Source organism: Malaclemys terrapin, chromosome 9 (genome assembly GCF_027887155.1).
Source record: "Malaclemys terrapin pileata isolate rMalTer1 chromosome 9, rMalTer1.hap1, whole genome shotgun sequence".
NCBI lineage: Eukaryota > Metazoa > Chordata > Testudines > Emydidae > Malaclemys > Malaclemys terrapin.
The window spans coordinates 88,527,703-88,543,778 of NC_071513.1; the positions used below are offsets into that span (position 1 = coordinate 88,527,703).

A 16,076-nucleotide genomic window follows, 5' to 3' on the forward strand; every position below is an offset into this window, starting at 1 on the left:
TAAGTAAATAATTGTCAGACAGAAAAGTGGGATTTTTTAACACACTGCTTCTCTTTAGAAATAAATTTACACTCAGGAACAAAATAAAGTTTACAAACACTCAAAAACAGGAGTAACAGTTCTTCTAGCTATAAAAGTATTCTTGAAATTTATTCTTCACATTCAAGGTCTATAGTTGTTTTGTATGCCTGTGCTTGACTTATTGGTGCAATTGTTCACTGACATTTATTTCCATGTTGCCAAGGTGATCAAAATCAGCTCTGAAAGGAGGACATTGAGTTAATTATACATATGTTGTATTTTTAAGTCTTTTTAGTTTTTATATTATAATATGACTATTTATTAATGTCACTGCAGTGTTCTTATACAGCACATTTTGTTTGCTTTAAATCACTCTTACCATGAGTTTATCTAACACAGTGTTTCTCAAACTGGGGCCGCCGCTTGTGTAGGGAAAGCCCCTGGCGGGCTGGGCCGGTTTGTTTACCTGCCCCGTCCGCAGGTCCGGCCGATCGCGGCTCCCACTGGCCGCGGTTCGCCGCTGCAGGCCAATGGGAGCTGCTGGAAGCGGCGGCCAGTACGTCCAGCAGCTCCCATTGGCCTGGAGCAGCAAACCGCGGCCAGTGGGAGCCGCGATCGGCCGGACCTGCGGACGGGGGCAGGTAAACAAACCGGCCCGGCCCGCCAGGGTCTTTCCCTACACAAGTTTGAGAAACACTGATCTAACATGTTTTGAAATTCATAAGGAAAAAAACCTGGAGTTCCTCCTACCAGTCAAATCTAGTGTTCTACCCCTTTAAATACTTATGCACATGAGTTTATTTACACACATGAATAGTCCTATTGAACTCAGTGGGGAAATCACATGTTTAACAGTTTGCAGGATTAAGCCTGCAAAATTATCCAAATTAGCAACCCTCTGCATGTGGAATGGCCAGTAACTTCAGGCAGATTTTTTCCGAAAGGCTGGTCCTGCAGACAAACATGCATGTAGTGCTCTGAGACTCCTGTTACTTCAATGAGACTTACATGAGTAAAGTTATTCACACGGAGTACCTGGTTGCAGGAAAAGGCCCTGTAAATACCATGTAAGGAGCAGGCCCCAAGCAAATACTGGAAAATTTGACTCTAAAAGTAGGGCTTACTCTGTTAAACCGTTTGTGGCAAAGCCAGCTTCATTCTATATATGGCATTCTTTGCACTTACCTTCTTTGTAACAACAGGAAGGTTTATTTTTCTTTCATCTTTGCTTGCTTCTTATTTCTTTTCATCTTGCCTTCGTTGCACATTTGCTCACACAGTCGCCTTGTTTTTTGTTCACGATCCAGAATTTCTTTTGGGAACAGGCTCTTCTCATCAAATATAGCTTTCAATGCTATAAAACAGGAATTAAATTCACACCAAAAATCAACTTTACTCATGTTTGGTAAGATGCACTGTTAAAAAGAAAGCCACTAGAGGAAGGGGCGGGGGGAAACAAAAACAAAACCAGAATAAATCTGAGAGAACAATATTGACTTTTTGCTTCCAGATCTGCTAAGAGAAGTTTGTGGCTCTTAGGTAATTACTTTACATTTTGCTTTTCCTTTTTGGCTTAATCTGTACAGTAAGCATTTAGGCCCAGATTCTGCAAAGGATGCTCTGTGGGTGGAATCCTGTGCCTATATAGTCTACTCATATGGAGCGCTCATTCTAGAATCTGCACCCTTAAAATTCCAGTCTGCCTTTGAAGATATGAAGCTATGAATCCTCTAGCTGAGAGGGAGAAAGAACAGAGGTTGTTGTGGTTTTTTAAAAACAAAACACTGTTCTTTTAATTTATTTTAATGTCTTTACTGCTGTTAAAGGGTCATAAAAAGCTGAAATCAAATTATCCTGTATTGAAACAAAAGAATTTATACTGCTAGTTGACTGTCTGCATGACTGAGCAAGTGTATCCTACAATCATGTATTTGGGTGCACAGCTGTCTGGTCTTCAGGGATCTCTAGTCCAAGATCAAGGAGGAAATTCTGCCCTCTGGTGTGTATATGTCCCTTCCATTAAAATCAATCCAAATGAAGCATTAAACAATATTTACTGAGTTGCTACCCTGATGCCTGAGAACATCTCTATGAGTAGCTCAGAGATAGGAGGCATAGCTGGACCATTCCCGTGGAAGAAGGGAGGCCCAAAGAATTCATTAACTTGATAAGGCTTTATATATTCCTATGTTGTTACCCAGGTGTTGCCTTGATCATTTTAAACTAATCAGAACATGTACCTGAGCTATTAAGATTGTGGATATGGCTTAATCACTACACATAGATGTATGTTTACTTGCATTTTAACAAGCTTTGTACATAGGGATTGAGCAATATTCCCAAATGACCGTTAACAGTGCAGAGACCATAAAAATAATCATAAGTGCACTAAAACTAACTGTGCACTGCTCATTACTTCTTAAGCAAGAAGCTGCATCCTTCATGCAGAGTAGGCGATAAGGAAGTACATGGCTCAAAGAATTAAGAGCATAATTTTCACAGGTGCTGAATATCAGCAGCTCACACTGACTTAATCTAGAGTCATGAGGCTGGAAGTCAATGGGAATCTCTCTATTGACTTCAATGGGCTTTGGACAAGTTCCTTAATGAATTTTAAATAATTTACCATATCCTGATATTAAACAGAACCAGAAACAAAGGGAAATGGAGAAGAGACTAATGAATACATTATCTGTGTTTAATACATAATTAACTTGTAATTTACTAATTGGCAAATTTCTGAAGAAATTAGAGAGCAGTTCTAAAATCATTCAGAATATATTTGGAGTTTACACTCATTATATCTAGGTATGTGTCTGAGCGTGAATAATCTTGACTATGATTTGTTGTTATTAATACTTAGGGGAAACAGTTGGGCATTTAGGTCCTGATCCAAAGGCCACTGAAGTCAATGGGAATGTTTCCATTGGCTTCAATGGGTTTTGGAGCAGGACATCAAACAGAGGCCTGGTCCCCACTAAGTCCCCACTTCGGACTAAGATACGCAAATTCAGCTACGTTAATAATGTAGCTGAATTCGAAGTACCTTAGTCCGAACTTACCGCAGGTCCAGACGCGGCACGGAGGCTCCCCCGTCGATGCCGCGTACTCCTCTCGCCGAGCTGGAGTACCGGCGTCGACGGCGAGCACTTCCGGGATCGATCCCAGAACATCGATTGCCTGCCGCCAGACCCTCCGGTAAGTGAAGATGTACCCAGAGTAAGGGTTAGACTTTGCAAGTGGATCCACACATGCAGACGTCTGCGTGTGTGCAAATTCCCTACCTCACAGGGGTTTTGTGAGGATAAATACACTTTTAGGTTGTAAGGTGGTCAGTTACAACAGTAGTGGGGGCTATATAAGTGCCTTGGACTGGCAGAATTCCCATGACATCAGTGGGACTCTGCACAAGATCAATGGTGCGCTTGTGCATAGGCCTTAATTCAACAAGATAACCAAGCACATGCCTAACCTTAATGGGACTTCAATATGGCTACTAATGTGCTTACAGTAAGTCACTTGCTTAAGTACGTGCAAGATAAGGCCTAACTGTTGACATTTTAAAAAAAATTCTCACCTCGATTTTGGTAACTGATAGCCCATAACTACTAATTGACACAAGCTGACTGACCCAACAAGGATCTATATTAAAGATCCATGTTTGGCTAATAGTTGCTTTCCCAGATTAGTGAGAAGCCATCACCACTTTATTATAAACTTTGATTTACTAAGTGTTATCTTTGTGACATTTGATTGTTAGTTTTATTACCTTTGTACCTACCTAATTACACCTAATTCAATTCTTTTTATTACATGTTGGATCCCCCTCTTTACTTTTTGTGATTGTATGTTATTTTGGTTAATAGAATAGAATGTACATATTGAAGTGTAAAATCTGCTTCTTTAGTCTACGCATCATGAATTTCAGTTGGATTAATGAGAAGAGGTTGGAATCAGTCACACATAAATATAACCCTACTATTCCACACCTGAATCTTTCACAGGAGCAAGACAGAGAGACAAAGCGAGAGAGAGAGAGAACGAATACCGGTAGGTTGGTAAACATACACTGAGAAAAAAAGATATTTTTGCCAGCTGGGAACAGGCACCTGACTAGTAAATGAAGTTCATGTGGCAATTAATCCAACTGCAAGATATAGATTACAGAAGCAATCTTTAAAATTAAAATGTAGACATGCAATGCCAAAATTTGGCCTTGCTGATTCAGCTGCAAATGCTTTCATTTAATTGGTTCATCCCCCCGACACACACACACTCTCAATGCTTTCCTCATACTTCTCAATTGATCCCTGCTATCTGGCTCACACAAACCTGACAGTAACTCACCTATAACCATAAATTATTGACATTAAAATAGCTAAATTTTGTAGATAAGCCTTATCAAATAAATAGTACAATGATGTGTTTTACAACAAGCCCTAAATGCTACAGTAGGATGGTTAGCAGTGATGTTTCAACATCAGGATTTCTGAAGGAGCAGCAGAAAGGAGAAGCATTAGGGAGTCATCAGGGAAAGTGCCAGAGAGAGTGCAGTCACAATAAACAATCAGACAAGCCAATTTTCTTTATGGATCTACACTTAAGCAGTTATATAAACCTTGCCAAAAAAGTTAGCTTGTTTTTGTGTCGGAGGGAAAAGTGTAGGTTGGCAAGAGGTACAGACAACCCATATGTATTTTAAAGAACACTCCGATGTAATAGTAATTTTATTGAGGATCCATTTTGTGATTGTTTTGTAGGAATATGTAAAGCACAGTGTAATGGCCCAAGGGCACTCTGTAATGATAGAGTGTAGCAGTAAATGTTTTCTCCAGTCAGCCTGGATAGAACTGCTCTGCACTTATCTTTTCACCATTTCCCTCCTTGTTTCATTGAATTTTTGGTTTTCATGAGTGCTTTTGCTATTGCCAGCCATCTGAAGATTCAGAAGTTGGGTGCAAAAAGCTGACTGAAGAATTGTCTCTTTCTGTCATTTCTTGAATGGGGCTGCATATCAGAGATGGCATTGTTCCTCATGCTTATCTAGAGACCCTCCTGCCCCATCTGTCACCTCCTGTCTTTTTTTGATTGTCAGTGGGAAGGAGACCAGTGTGTGCTATGAAAATTTCCTTAAAGGGGGACTCCTCAGCATACTACCAGAAACATCCCACTTTATGGGGACACAAATCAGCTTAGCAGAAATTCACTGGTATTGCCCTCCAAATCTCTCTCTCACTGGGATCGGTTTGTCAAAACCTGTTAAAAATAAGATTGTTCTTTTCTGCCAAGAACAGAATCAGAAGTGAATGCTTCAGAGTAATCCTGTCTATGAACATTTAGGGCCTGATTCAAAACCTACTGAAGGAAAGACCTCCCATTGACATAGACTGCGGTAGACTTTGGATCAAGCCCTTACAAAATAAGAAGCTGTTCAAATAGGATTATGTGTCCTGCTGCTGTGTTGAAGCCCCAGATCAGCAACTAAGCAATAAATCTTAGAGTTCTCTATTACCTTCATCTTATTTTTGCACAGATGGCAAAAGCTAGTGACCTTTATTTTTGCCTTTCTGTACTGAAAGCTGGAGTAATGCGAATATAATCAAGGTCTACTTACTTTCTGAAAGCGTAGGGAGCTTCAGATTTTCAGGGCACTTCTCCTCAGTCATTTCCCTGAAGTATTTGTCAGGGTTTAGAACAAAGTCAGGCTTGTTCATTTCAACAACTGCCTCGAGGGCTCCAATATTTAATGACCTAAAAGTTCCTTTAAAATAGCAGGATTATTGAAAAACCAGAATTAATTCCACATAACAGCCCAATTGTATTTCTAAGATAAGGTAACTTTTCTTGTCTATCTTCATTCATATTACTGCACTTGTGCTGCTATAATACTCAGAGACAAGAAACATTCAGCTCTGTAAACACAGCTGTACAGATTAAATCCACGATCATTTTTATTTGAAACAACCAGAGAAAGCTCGGGATTGTTGGTTCTTAGCTGAGAATTTAAGGGGGAAAAAAAAACACCCAGTTTTCACTTGGAAGTGACACTTTTCACAAGTAAATTTGGATATTCTCCAATTTCTTCTCTGTAATACATAACATCCTCCATAAAATACAGAGTAAAAACAGTTTTCCTTACCTATTTAAATAAAACCAAAGAAAATGCATCAGGTTTCTAAAGATAATTAACAATGTTAAGGGCCACCCAATGAGTCCATACTGTGAAACTGCAAATGCTAAAACATTTTCAATTATTTCTTAAATATGTAATTCAATGTAATTTGAAGCAAACTACATTTGCACTTGATACAATTATATAATATTTATGTAGCACATCTCAACCAAATCAATGGTGCCCCAACCTCTTTTACGCTGCATTGGCCATATTTGAAAGTAGGGATGTCTAACATACACCTGTAAGAAATGAATGTGCCCACACCCACAAATCATGTAGCTCATTGAGTTCACTGCAAATTGTACCTATATGTCTCCACCTGGATTCTTTCTGCAGGAGAGCAGGTCTTAGTGCAGACATCTATTGTAAGATGGCCCAAGGAAGAGACTAGAACCGTTATTAACTCCTATCAGTAAAAAAAACTCCATTACCTTTGGTTCTGGTTCAGGCTTGCTCCCCAGTAAAGACCCCGTAAGATTCTGTACTTACAGATATGCAAGATAATAACTACTGAGGTGGTGAAGTCAAAATGGCTGTTTACCAGTGGAGTTTTGCATGGTCTTCCCATTGAAGAACTTATGTTTCTTTCCTTTCTGGATTTTGCTTTCTTTGTATTTTTTACCCAATATCGTGTTTTCCCATGGACTGATCCTAGGAAGATACAAATGACTCTTTTTGGCCAAAATTTAAAATCAAAAACAAAATGATAGGTATCTCCTCCTGCAGTTTCTATTTTTATCCTTTGCCTGGCATATGTTATCATGCATTCAAAGGGTCACATCTTTCTGTGCACATATATGCTGATATTCAGAATATAGTGCATGTGTATCGCTCCATATGGCTTTTCTTTCAGTAACCATATGCTACATGACTACATATACTCTTATAGGGTCTGATTAGAAGTCTATTGAAATCAATAGAAAGGCTCCCATTGACTTCAACGGGTGTTGGATTGGGCCCATAGTCATTTTTATTATTCATGTGTAAAATGACTATCTAATGATTGCAAAAATCTCCTTGTAGTGAATGAGAGACGTTTTCTTTCCCTAAGATCCCATGAGAGAAAGCACTTTTAGGCCATTTACCAAGACTCCAATCCATCCTCCTAGACTCAGAGAGTAAGCTCTTTTCCTTGTGACTTTAACTGGGCAGAAAAAGGTAATTCTGTTTCGCAGAGGATTTCAAAATTTGGAACAAAACCCCGAAATTTTGAAGTTCTCTGAAAAAAGGAGTGTAGTACCAGCTCTGGGGCCTTGTAGCCTACCCAGAGCTGTAGGCCTGGAGCCCCAGGCTGCCAAGGAACTGGGCCAATGAGCTAGCAGGAAACTTGGCAGGCAGGTTTTCATTGGAACTTTGGCAAAAATCAAACGCTCTCTGTGAAACGTTTTGATTCTCTCAAATCAGAATATTTTGAGACAATAATGTTTTGTTGGAATTTTTATGACCAGCACTACTTTCCATCCAGACTCACTGTCATTCTATTAAAAAATAATAAATATGATTAACTTACTACCTGAGCTACAGCCTCATGATATTATAGGTCTACAAAGAGAATGTGCTATAAAGGAGTGTCACTGTACCTTTAATGCTTTGGAGCCACATCGAGATGTTCTAGTAATAAGTACTAAGAGGCCCCAATTCTGATGCATCTGGCCCTGACTGAGGATGTAATGGTTCCCAAGACTACATACTAGTGAAATATTTACTAGAGTACACAAACGCCATTCTTCTTTCTCATATGCTTGTATAGAGGTATTAGAATTGGAACAATTCCACCTCTTTGTCTTCAGGTGCTTCTGAAAAAAATCAGCTTTCTCTCAAGAGAAGTCTATTAAACCACCTGTTCTGCTCCAGGGTAGAAGGGAAATCTGGCATTTCTCCAAGCACACATTTAGTATGTTTCTGAAAATAGCAGCATCTGCAATCTTACTGAACCCAGAGATTTTGCTGGGGAGCATTTGGAGCATGCTTAAGGCAAAGTATGTTCTCATTGTTATACTGCAGTGGTTCAACTTGGATTATTTTTTAGCAGTTTTTTTCATTTTCTATGAAAATATTAAAACCTGTGGATATTGGGCCTGATTCAGATGTCATTTACCACAGAGTAAATCAGGAGCTAATGTACTGAAATCACTGGAATTGCTCTAAGATTAGAATGAGATCCGTTATATTTAAAGCCGCTGCTCACCACAATAAATACTTATCACTTGCTCTTTAATCTTTAAGAACATACCACTATGCTCTGCACAAACAATCTTATCTATCACAAAAATGCTGTTAATTTTAATCCATTTTGCTCATACTTTGTTGACGTCATCTGACATTTCTAATAATCTCATGTAAGAATATAACCTTTTAAAACCTTTTATTAATGTAAATGTTTCATGCTATTACATTCAGCAAATTATTTAAGCCAAAGAAGGACTTGTGTACAGTTTAATTTTACTGCTCTTATGCCTTGATACAGTCCATGTTACAAAGAGTCATTAAAGTTTTAAACATTTAGCAGTACACTGTATTTTCTCAGAGATATAGACCTAACTACTTGAGCATTAAGAACAAATATAAACCCTCGGAATGGGAGGTAATGAATTGCATGCTTATTATGGTTATGATAGAAGGAACAGTGTAGTCTAAAAATATATCACTTAAGCAGCATAAAATTTGTCAGGAAGTAATTCAATTACAGAGAGTTTTAAAATGCTTAACAAACTAACACATACCATGCTAGGGCTCATTTATAGGAAAGAAGCATGGCCTAGTGCAGTGTTTCCCAAACTTGGGACGCCGCTTGTGTAGGGAAAGCCCCTGGCGGGCCGGTTTGTGTACTTGCCACGTCTGCAGGTTCGGCCAATCGCGGCTCCCACTGGCCACGGTTCGCTGCTTCAGGCCAATGGGGGCTGCGGGAAGCAGTGGCCAGCACGTCCCTCAGCCCGCGCCGCTTCCAGCAGCTCCCATTGGCCAGGAACAGCGAACCGCGGCCAGTGGGAGCTGCGATCGGCCAGACTTGCGGACGTGGCAGGTAAACAAACCAGCCCAGCCCGCCCCCCCGGGACACAAGCGGCGTCCCAAGTTTGGGAAACACTGGCCTAGTGAATTAAGCATTGACTTGGACTCAGGATACCTGAGTCCTGCTTCCAGCTCTTCCACTGGCCTGCTGTGTCAGTTCACTTCTCTGTCTCACTTATAAAGTATATAAAACAGTAATATAATGGGGGGGGGGAATAGAAAGTATAATCAAACTTAACCCCTTCATAAAGCATTCTGAGATCTACTGACGAACAGAAAGAGCTAGGTGGTATTATAACGTAGGGGCACTCCAGGAGGAATTCTGTGCAGAGACACTGAAGCTCTGTCCCTTCAAAGGGTACGTGATTTTCTGACAGAAAAAACACTTTTGCAAAATTGACATTTTCTGTGGAGAAATTTCGATTTTGCCCCCCCAAAAATTTGATTTTCCATCGGGCAACAAACCACAATGAAACATTTCAAATTTTGGGAATGTAGAAACATTTCATTTTGATTAAAAATGAAGAAATAAAACATTTCAAAAATTCCAAATAAAAATGCTTTGGAATTTCTGTTCCACAATAAATAAATAAGTAAACACATAAAAATACAAAAAGCAACTTTTTTTGTCTTGATTTGGATGAAAACAAAAATATGCCAAAGCCTGACATTGCAAACCCCCTTTTGATAAATGACTTACATGTTTACAGATTCCTCTGTGTCTTCCATACCAAGTATAGCTTGTTCCGGGGGTTTAGGAGATGGCTCTCCTCCAAGAACAGCGGCTTCTTTTTTCTTTAGAACGTCATCCTTTTCTTCCCTTTGGCCCACATTTTCATCTTGATTTTGCTCTCTTTTGGGGTGGGAAGGAGCATTTTCAATTCGCCAGTGCTCTTCCTAATAAGCAGAGCAGAAAGCATTTTAAAGCCACTCAGAATTAGAAATATTTCGTATTACTTTTTTTTAAACCCCTTTCATATAGAAGTACCCCCAGATGCAAAGTTTTAAAATGGGCATTGGTTTTCATTATTTTCCTGCATACTTATGTGAGCAACTGGTCCCCTGGACCCAGATCCATATTATTTACATTATAGTACCTCATAGAGAAGTGATAAGCAACCTGCGGCTCGTCAGGGTAATCCGCTAGCAGGCTGCCAGTTAGTTTATATTTGCACAGCCACCCGCAGCACCCAGTGGTTGCGGTTCATCATTCCAGGCCAATGGGAGCAGTGGCCAGCACGTCCCTGTGGCCCGCACCACTTCTCGCAGCTCCCATTGGCCGGGAACGGCAACCATGACCACTGGGAGCTGCGGGCAGCCATGCAAATGTAAACAAACTGTCTGGTGGCCCGCCAGCAGATTACCCTGAGAGGCCGCGTGTGGCCCATGGGCCACAGGTTGCCCATGGGCCACAGGTTGCCCACCACTGTCAGAGGCTACACCCAAGATTAGAGTCCCCATTGTGCTAGGCACTGTATAAACACAGAGACTGAGACAAACACAAGACCCTGCCTTGAAACACTAAGAATTTGAGCTAGTTCAACAAATTCCCCCCCCCGCACCCGCCAAAAATATAGTTTAGTTTCTTGTGAAAATAATATATACTTTGATTAAATGTTTCACATTGCTGATCAGAAAAATTGAAGACTTTCATAACAACGTCAGATAATTTCTATTAAAAATATCAGTTTTCCGTTTCAGCATTTCTGATTTGAAACTTTTTCAGAATTTTTCATTTCCCAAAACTTTCTGATATTTTGACTCTCTGTTCTTATTTGGAGAAATAAGAAAAAAAAAACTAATTTCAAAAAGCCACAATTTCCCCCAAAAGGGATAAATCCATTTTCCTAGTACCTCTACTAACAAACTTAACAGAAGCTGGTAACATTTTTAATGTTTTAGGCAGTGAAGGAATGAGTGACTATGATGGGGTGGATAAACCCCATACTCGAGAGTTTAGGACACAGGAACAACTCTGGCCCCAGAAAGCCCCACCTCCACAGCCCTGCTCCAGTTGGAGGAGGGACTCAAAAGGGAGTGTCTTCAGCACAGCAGGGTGGCAGGCAGAAAGAGGCAGAGCTGCACTCATTGCTGCAGAGGGACTACACCAGGGAGGCCTCCTCATGGGGATAGCCACTGAACAGAGCCGGGAATCCCTAGCCTGCTGAGATCCCCAGATTGCCAAGGACAGCTGCCAATCATGATGCACCCGGATGGTGGGAGCAGAGCAGTAGGAAGGGACGCAGAGAACAGTGTTCACTGGACCAGAGGTAGCAGATTCCTGCTTTATAGTGCTCAAGAGGACCTGGGTGGGAAATCCAGTGGAGTGGGAGGACCCCAGGTTCCCCTACCCCCATATCATTAGGTGGACTCTTACCACTAGGCGAGGAGGCTCGCCCCACTCACAGTGACTAAATATGATACATTAAATTATTATTTATTCTTATTAGAGCTATGATGGTTTCAATGTTACCTCTGTTCTTCTTAGAAAACCTGTCTCCATGATTCAGATAGTATCTACTGGAGCTGAAACATGGCTTCAGGAGTAGTGGTAGGTAAGAAAAAGTCAGCGGTGATTAAAGCTGGACAGTAAACGATTTTCCTGCCCTACAAAAGTTTTCCAAATCAGGCAGAGCAGGGACTTGAATCTGGGTCGTCCTAACCACTTTCTCTCTGGCCCATTGGTACAAAGTTGTGCAGCTTCAAGAGGAGAGGTTGAGAGAAGCCTAACATAGAATAGCCAGTAGCCTATGGTTTAAGTCAGTCACCTGAGCTGTGCATACCCAGGTTCAAATCCCTGCTCTAAATCAGCTACTGGGAGTATCTTTCTCACTTGTTTTGACCAGAAGTTCCACCCTGGACTTAAGAAACCTTCCCAATAAAAGTTTTGTCAGAAACAATTACGTTTCCATGAAATGTTTTATCATTTTCCAACTAAAAACCATTTTGTCAGGAAATTCCTGGCCAGCTCCAGTAGTGACTCAATCTTTGCCCAAAACTTGAGTGGGACTGAAACCAAGCATTTTGAACTTAAATAAAAAGTGTGGATAACTTCCTAGCCACATGTATGTTTTCATTTGCATTCAGTTTTCCCAGACAAGAACTCAAGTAGAAATGCCAAAATCTAAAGAGAAAATCTCTTCAAGATATTTCTGCTATGTCCTGCACAGAAATAGCAAACATGGTTAAACTGAATGGCAGACCCCCACAGGACTGCTCTGGCAGTACAGAAGCTGATGTGAAAGACCAGCAGTGAAGCAGTTAATTAAAAAGTCATCTCTCTGGAAGTGAAGCCAGCACTACCCATAAGAGTTGCTAAGAGAAGTGTTTCTACCTGGCCAAATATTCCAATTGTTGTACCATACACATCACTAAGAACAACACTGCAGTCTGAAGAGGAGGAGAGGATGAGCAGGCAACTTCTTCGCACACAGGTCTCCAGATAAGTAACACAGTCATCGTGTGGCTGAAACGATCTTATCAGGGTAGGTGGCTGGATTACCTTGTTCTCACTGGAACCAAGGCAGTAGTCCTGGTGAAAAGGAAATGGCAGTTATCTGAGGAAGGGGGATATTTTGGATCTGGAGATCTTCTGAGCAGGCTCCACAGCGTGCTGTGTGTGATAGATGGAGGGGCAAACCTCGCCCTTGAAGGAAAGATGGGAGCAAATCTCTCTAAGATTTTCTTCCCCCTGGGTTTTAAAGAAAAATGTGACACTTCTGACAGTCAGGCTTTGTATTAGGTGCACGGCTATAGGCACCCCAGGGTCTGATCCAGCACCCACTGAAATCAATGGAAAGACTCCCACTGACTTCAATGGGTACTTTAGGCCCCAAGTTTGAAAATGTTGGTCAATCTTTTTCCTTTGTTAGAAAACAGGTAAAACCCAACTTATTTACATGTATCCCAACAAACTGGGCACATGAAAAATACGAAAAGAGAGGCAAATATTTTCCTTGTACCTGTATATTCCATATTTTCACCCATCCAGCTAGATCCCCCGTTATGAGGTATTGACTCATTTTATCAATGGTCATGATAATGGATCCAGCTCTACTGTGGGCTTCAAACTCTGCCATGAGCTGGCTTTTCAAGGTATTCCAAAACCTAACATAGCCAGCACCTCCACATGACACTAAGTTTGCTCCACCTAAAAGACAGAAATGTGTCTGAATAAGCAGAAAGAATCAGCAGCTTTCATTATTACAAGCAATTCTCTGTTATGCATGAACCCGTATTTTTATTTTTGTCACTGTTTTAATATTGTGCAGAGCACCTTGACACAGTAGACTCCAGTCACATGAAATATGTTTTACTCAATAGCTATTTGAGGTATGCAGTTCAGAACAATACCGACAAAACAAAGTCTAGTACTAAAAACACTCTTTAGAAACCTGTTAACCTTTTTCATGAATATTGTGATACACTGTAATCTTTATGTAACTGGTTTTCTTTACCTTTCTTTCAAAAGGAACCCTGGTCAATCAATTTATGTTATAAATGCAGGAAAAAAACCCTAAATAGTGCTTTTAATAACAAATTTCCAGATAGTTTCAGATCAATCTGCAGACGCTTTCCAATTTGCTTTGCAAATATATGATGTTGACTCAGAAAATGCCTGGGTAAAGCAGCAGAAGTTATAATTTACGTTCTTAAAGGCAGAGCTGCATATACCAGTGCGAAACCAAATTCTGCCATGACTTGCATCCAGTGCAAGCCCCCATTGACTTAAGTGGAACTGCAGGGGGTATAAATCAATACACAGTTTGGATCTATGTATGTAGACAGGCTTCAGATACAGACCAGTTCTGCTGGATTATTTAAATTTACTCTCAATATGAGTTTTGGGCAAATTAATCCAGATGACAATGAGAATGGATGCAAAACAAAAGAACATTGTTTGAAAAATATTCTAACATGCTAGAGGAGAAATATTGTAAGGTCTTTTTTGAGGGGCAAGAAGGAAAGGAAACTGTGAAAGCAATAATCAGTTATCACTATTAATAATGAGCTTTTCCAAGTACTGTTGTTCAGTATGGGCAAAGTAAGCAGAGCCATGATTCTACTGTGTAGAAATTACTTTCTGGTACCTGTCACTGAAATATTCTTTCTAGCTTCTAGGAATAGAAGCTTAGTAATAGCATTGTTGCACTCAGCGTCAGTGTCATAGAAGTCAGCTACAGACATCGTATGTCTTCTAGAGGACGTTCTTCGAGCAGAACTAAGTTGCTGTTGTAGTAACAGAGTATCTGTAAGAGACATTCCCTATTATAGTCAATAAAAGGGATTTATGGGTATAAGTAGACATGTCAAAAACACTTGGCATCTGATTTTTTTCACCTTTTTTTATCTGTTACTTTATGAATTCAAGCTAAATCTTTCGGATGTTCATGCTATTAAAACTATTTATGTGAGCCAAATTCTGCCACCCTTACTCTTGGTGAGCAGTATCTTATCCTGCAAGCTGCCCTTTGGATGTCAATAGCACTATTCACAGAGTAAGGTTTTTACTCAGCAGTAGAAATGGTGGATTCTGGCTCTATGAGATCTCCAGTCTCCTCTTTAATGAGCACAAAATATATTAACTAGCTCATTTTCTATTGACAGCAGCTGGATCAATGAGTTGCATACATAATTTGTATTATGAACAAATACCTATTTGAAGAGAAGCTTTCCCCAATTATGGGGGGCCAGATCCTCAGAGGGTATAAAATGACATAGCTCTATTCATGTCAGTGCAGATGTGCCAATTTACACTGTCTGAACATCTGACCCATGATCTTTGCGGAATGTTTACTGAACAGCAGGACCATTAAGGGTCACTTAGCTGCAATATGATCTGCACTGCCTGAACTAGATCTTCATCTGATTAAAGTCAGCGTGGTTCAATGCAGCTATGCCAATTTACATCAGTTTAAGATCTGCTCCGTTGGGGTTTAGACCCTTTAAAGATCAGAAAGCTCATATACCGGTAGTTCCTTTGCCACATCTACTGTATTCTCAATATTTTAAGCATTCTCACTCTGAAGTGTCTTGCTCATTATAAAGGGACACTCCATCAGATATTCCTGCTGAGTAGTGTATGTGCAAGTAAGAAATGAATTTCAAGACGTGATATATATATATCAGTATTTATTCCCCACACAAAACTTGGAGGAAACCTAAGGAAGTCTAAATAAGAACTATAGAAGGTTTTTTTCCAAGCCATTTTCCTTATACTCAGATGCGCGTTGCCATAACATGTACTACAGATTACAGTGGGGAATAATTATAGATTTCCCATTGGCATGGTGCTTAATATATGTTATGCCACTAGTCTGTGCAGACTATCAACCCAGTGAAGTTTTCAGGCTCTGGGTAGCCTCAAGGGTAGCAGCCTCTGCAAGGTTCAGTTGGTATTATTTATTATCCAACACTGAACAAGGCAAAAATTAAGGGAATGCTCCCTGCTGAAGGTAATAATATAAAAATGCTGATGTAGATCTGGGACAATAAACAGAAGCAATAGCCTTGAGATGTATAGAGAATAAACTAAAGTGTATAAAGCAAGTACAATCTCAAGGCTGCTTTGTGTCACTCTGACAAGACAAAGGTATAAATAATCCCCCTAATCTCCACTCAATTATCAGTAATTTAGTGGCACACACAATATTATATGCATAAGGCAAACAGTATGTATGTTTTGCCTAGAGCCTGAAAACAGTGCTGCTTCAATAAGATGCTCGCTCACCCGATTTGGATTTCAGAGATTTTTGGGGATCCAGGTAAATTTTAAGGTAGGCATTTTCTGTACTGTTATTCCAGACAACAATTTCACCACCACAGCTCCCTGCATAGGACAAAGAAAAGACAACACATTGTTACACTCACT

General features: G+C 40.2%; 1 protein-coding gene across 1 annotated transcript in view; it reads right to left on the reverse strand.

Annotated features, from left to right (window-relative positions):
• Positions 1-27: 27 nt before the first annotated feature.
• The window catches only part of WDR49 (WD repeat domain 49), a 70,572-nt gene continuing 54,523 nt past the window's right edge, over positions 28-16,076 (reverse strand). Inside the window, exons 11-19 of the mRNA XM_054040513.1 lie at positions 15,936-16,034; positions 14,296-14,454; positions 13,168-13,355; positions 12,540-12,737; positions 9,906-10,102; positions 6,738-6,847; positions 5,636-5,782; positions 1,207-1,375; positions 28-260 (exon numbers count right to left, since the gene is read on the reverse strand). Of these exons, the coding sequence (XP_053896488.1) occupies positions 1,230-1,375; positions 5,636-5,782; positions 6,738-6,847; positions 9,906-10,102; positions 12,540-12,737; positions 13,168-13,355; positions 14,296-14,454; positions 15,936-16,034 (1,244 nt within the window). The 3' untranslated portion in view covers positions 28-260; positions 1,207-1,229. The remainder of the gene's footprint in view (positions 261-1,206; positions 1,376-5,635; positions 5,783-6,737; positions 6,848-9,905; positions 10,103-12,539; positions 12,738-13,167; positions 13,356-14,295; positions 14,455-15,935; positions 16,035-16,076) is intronic.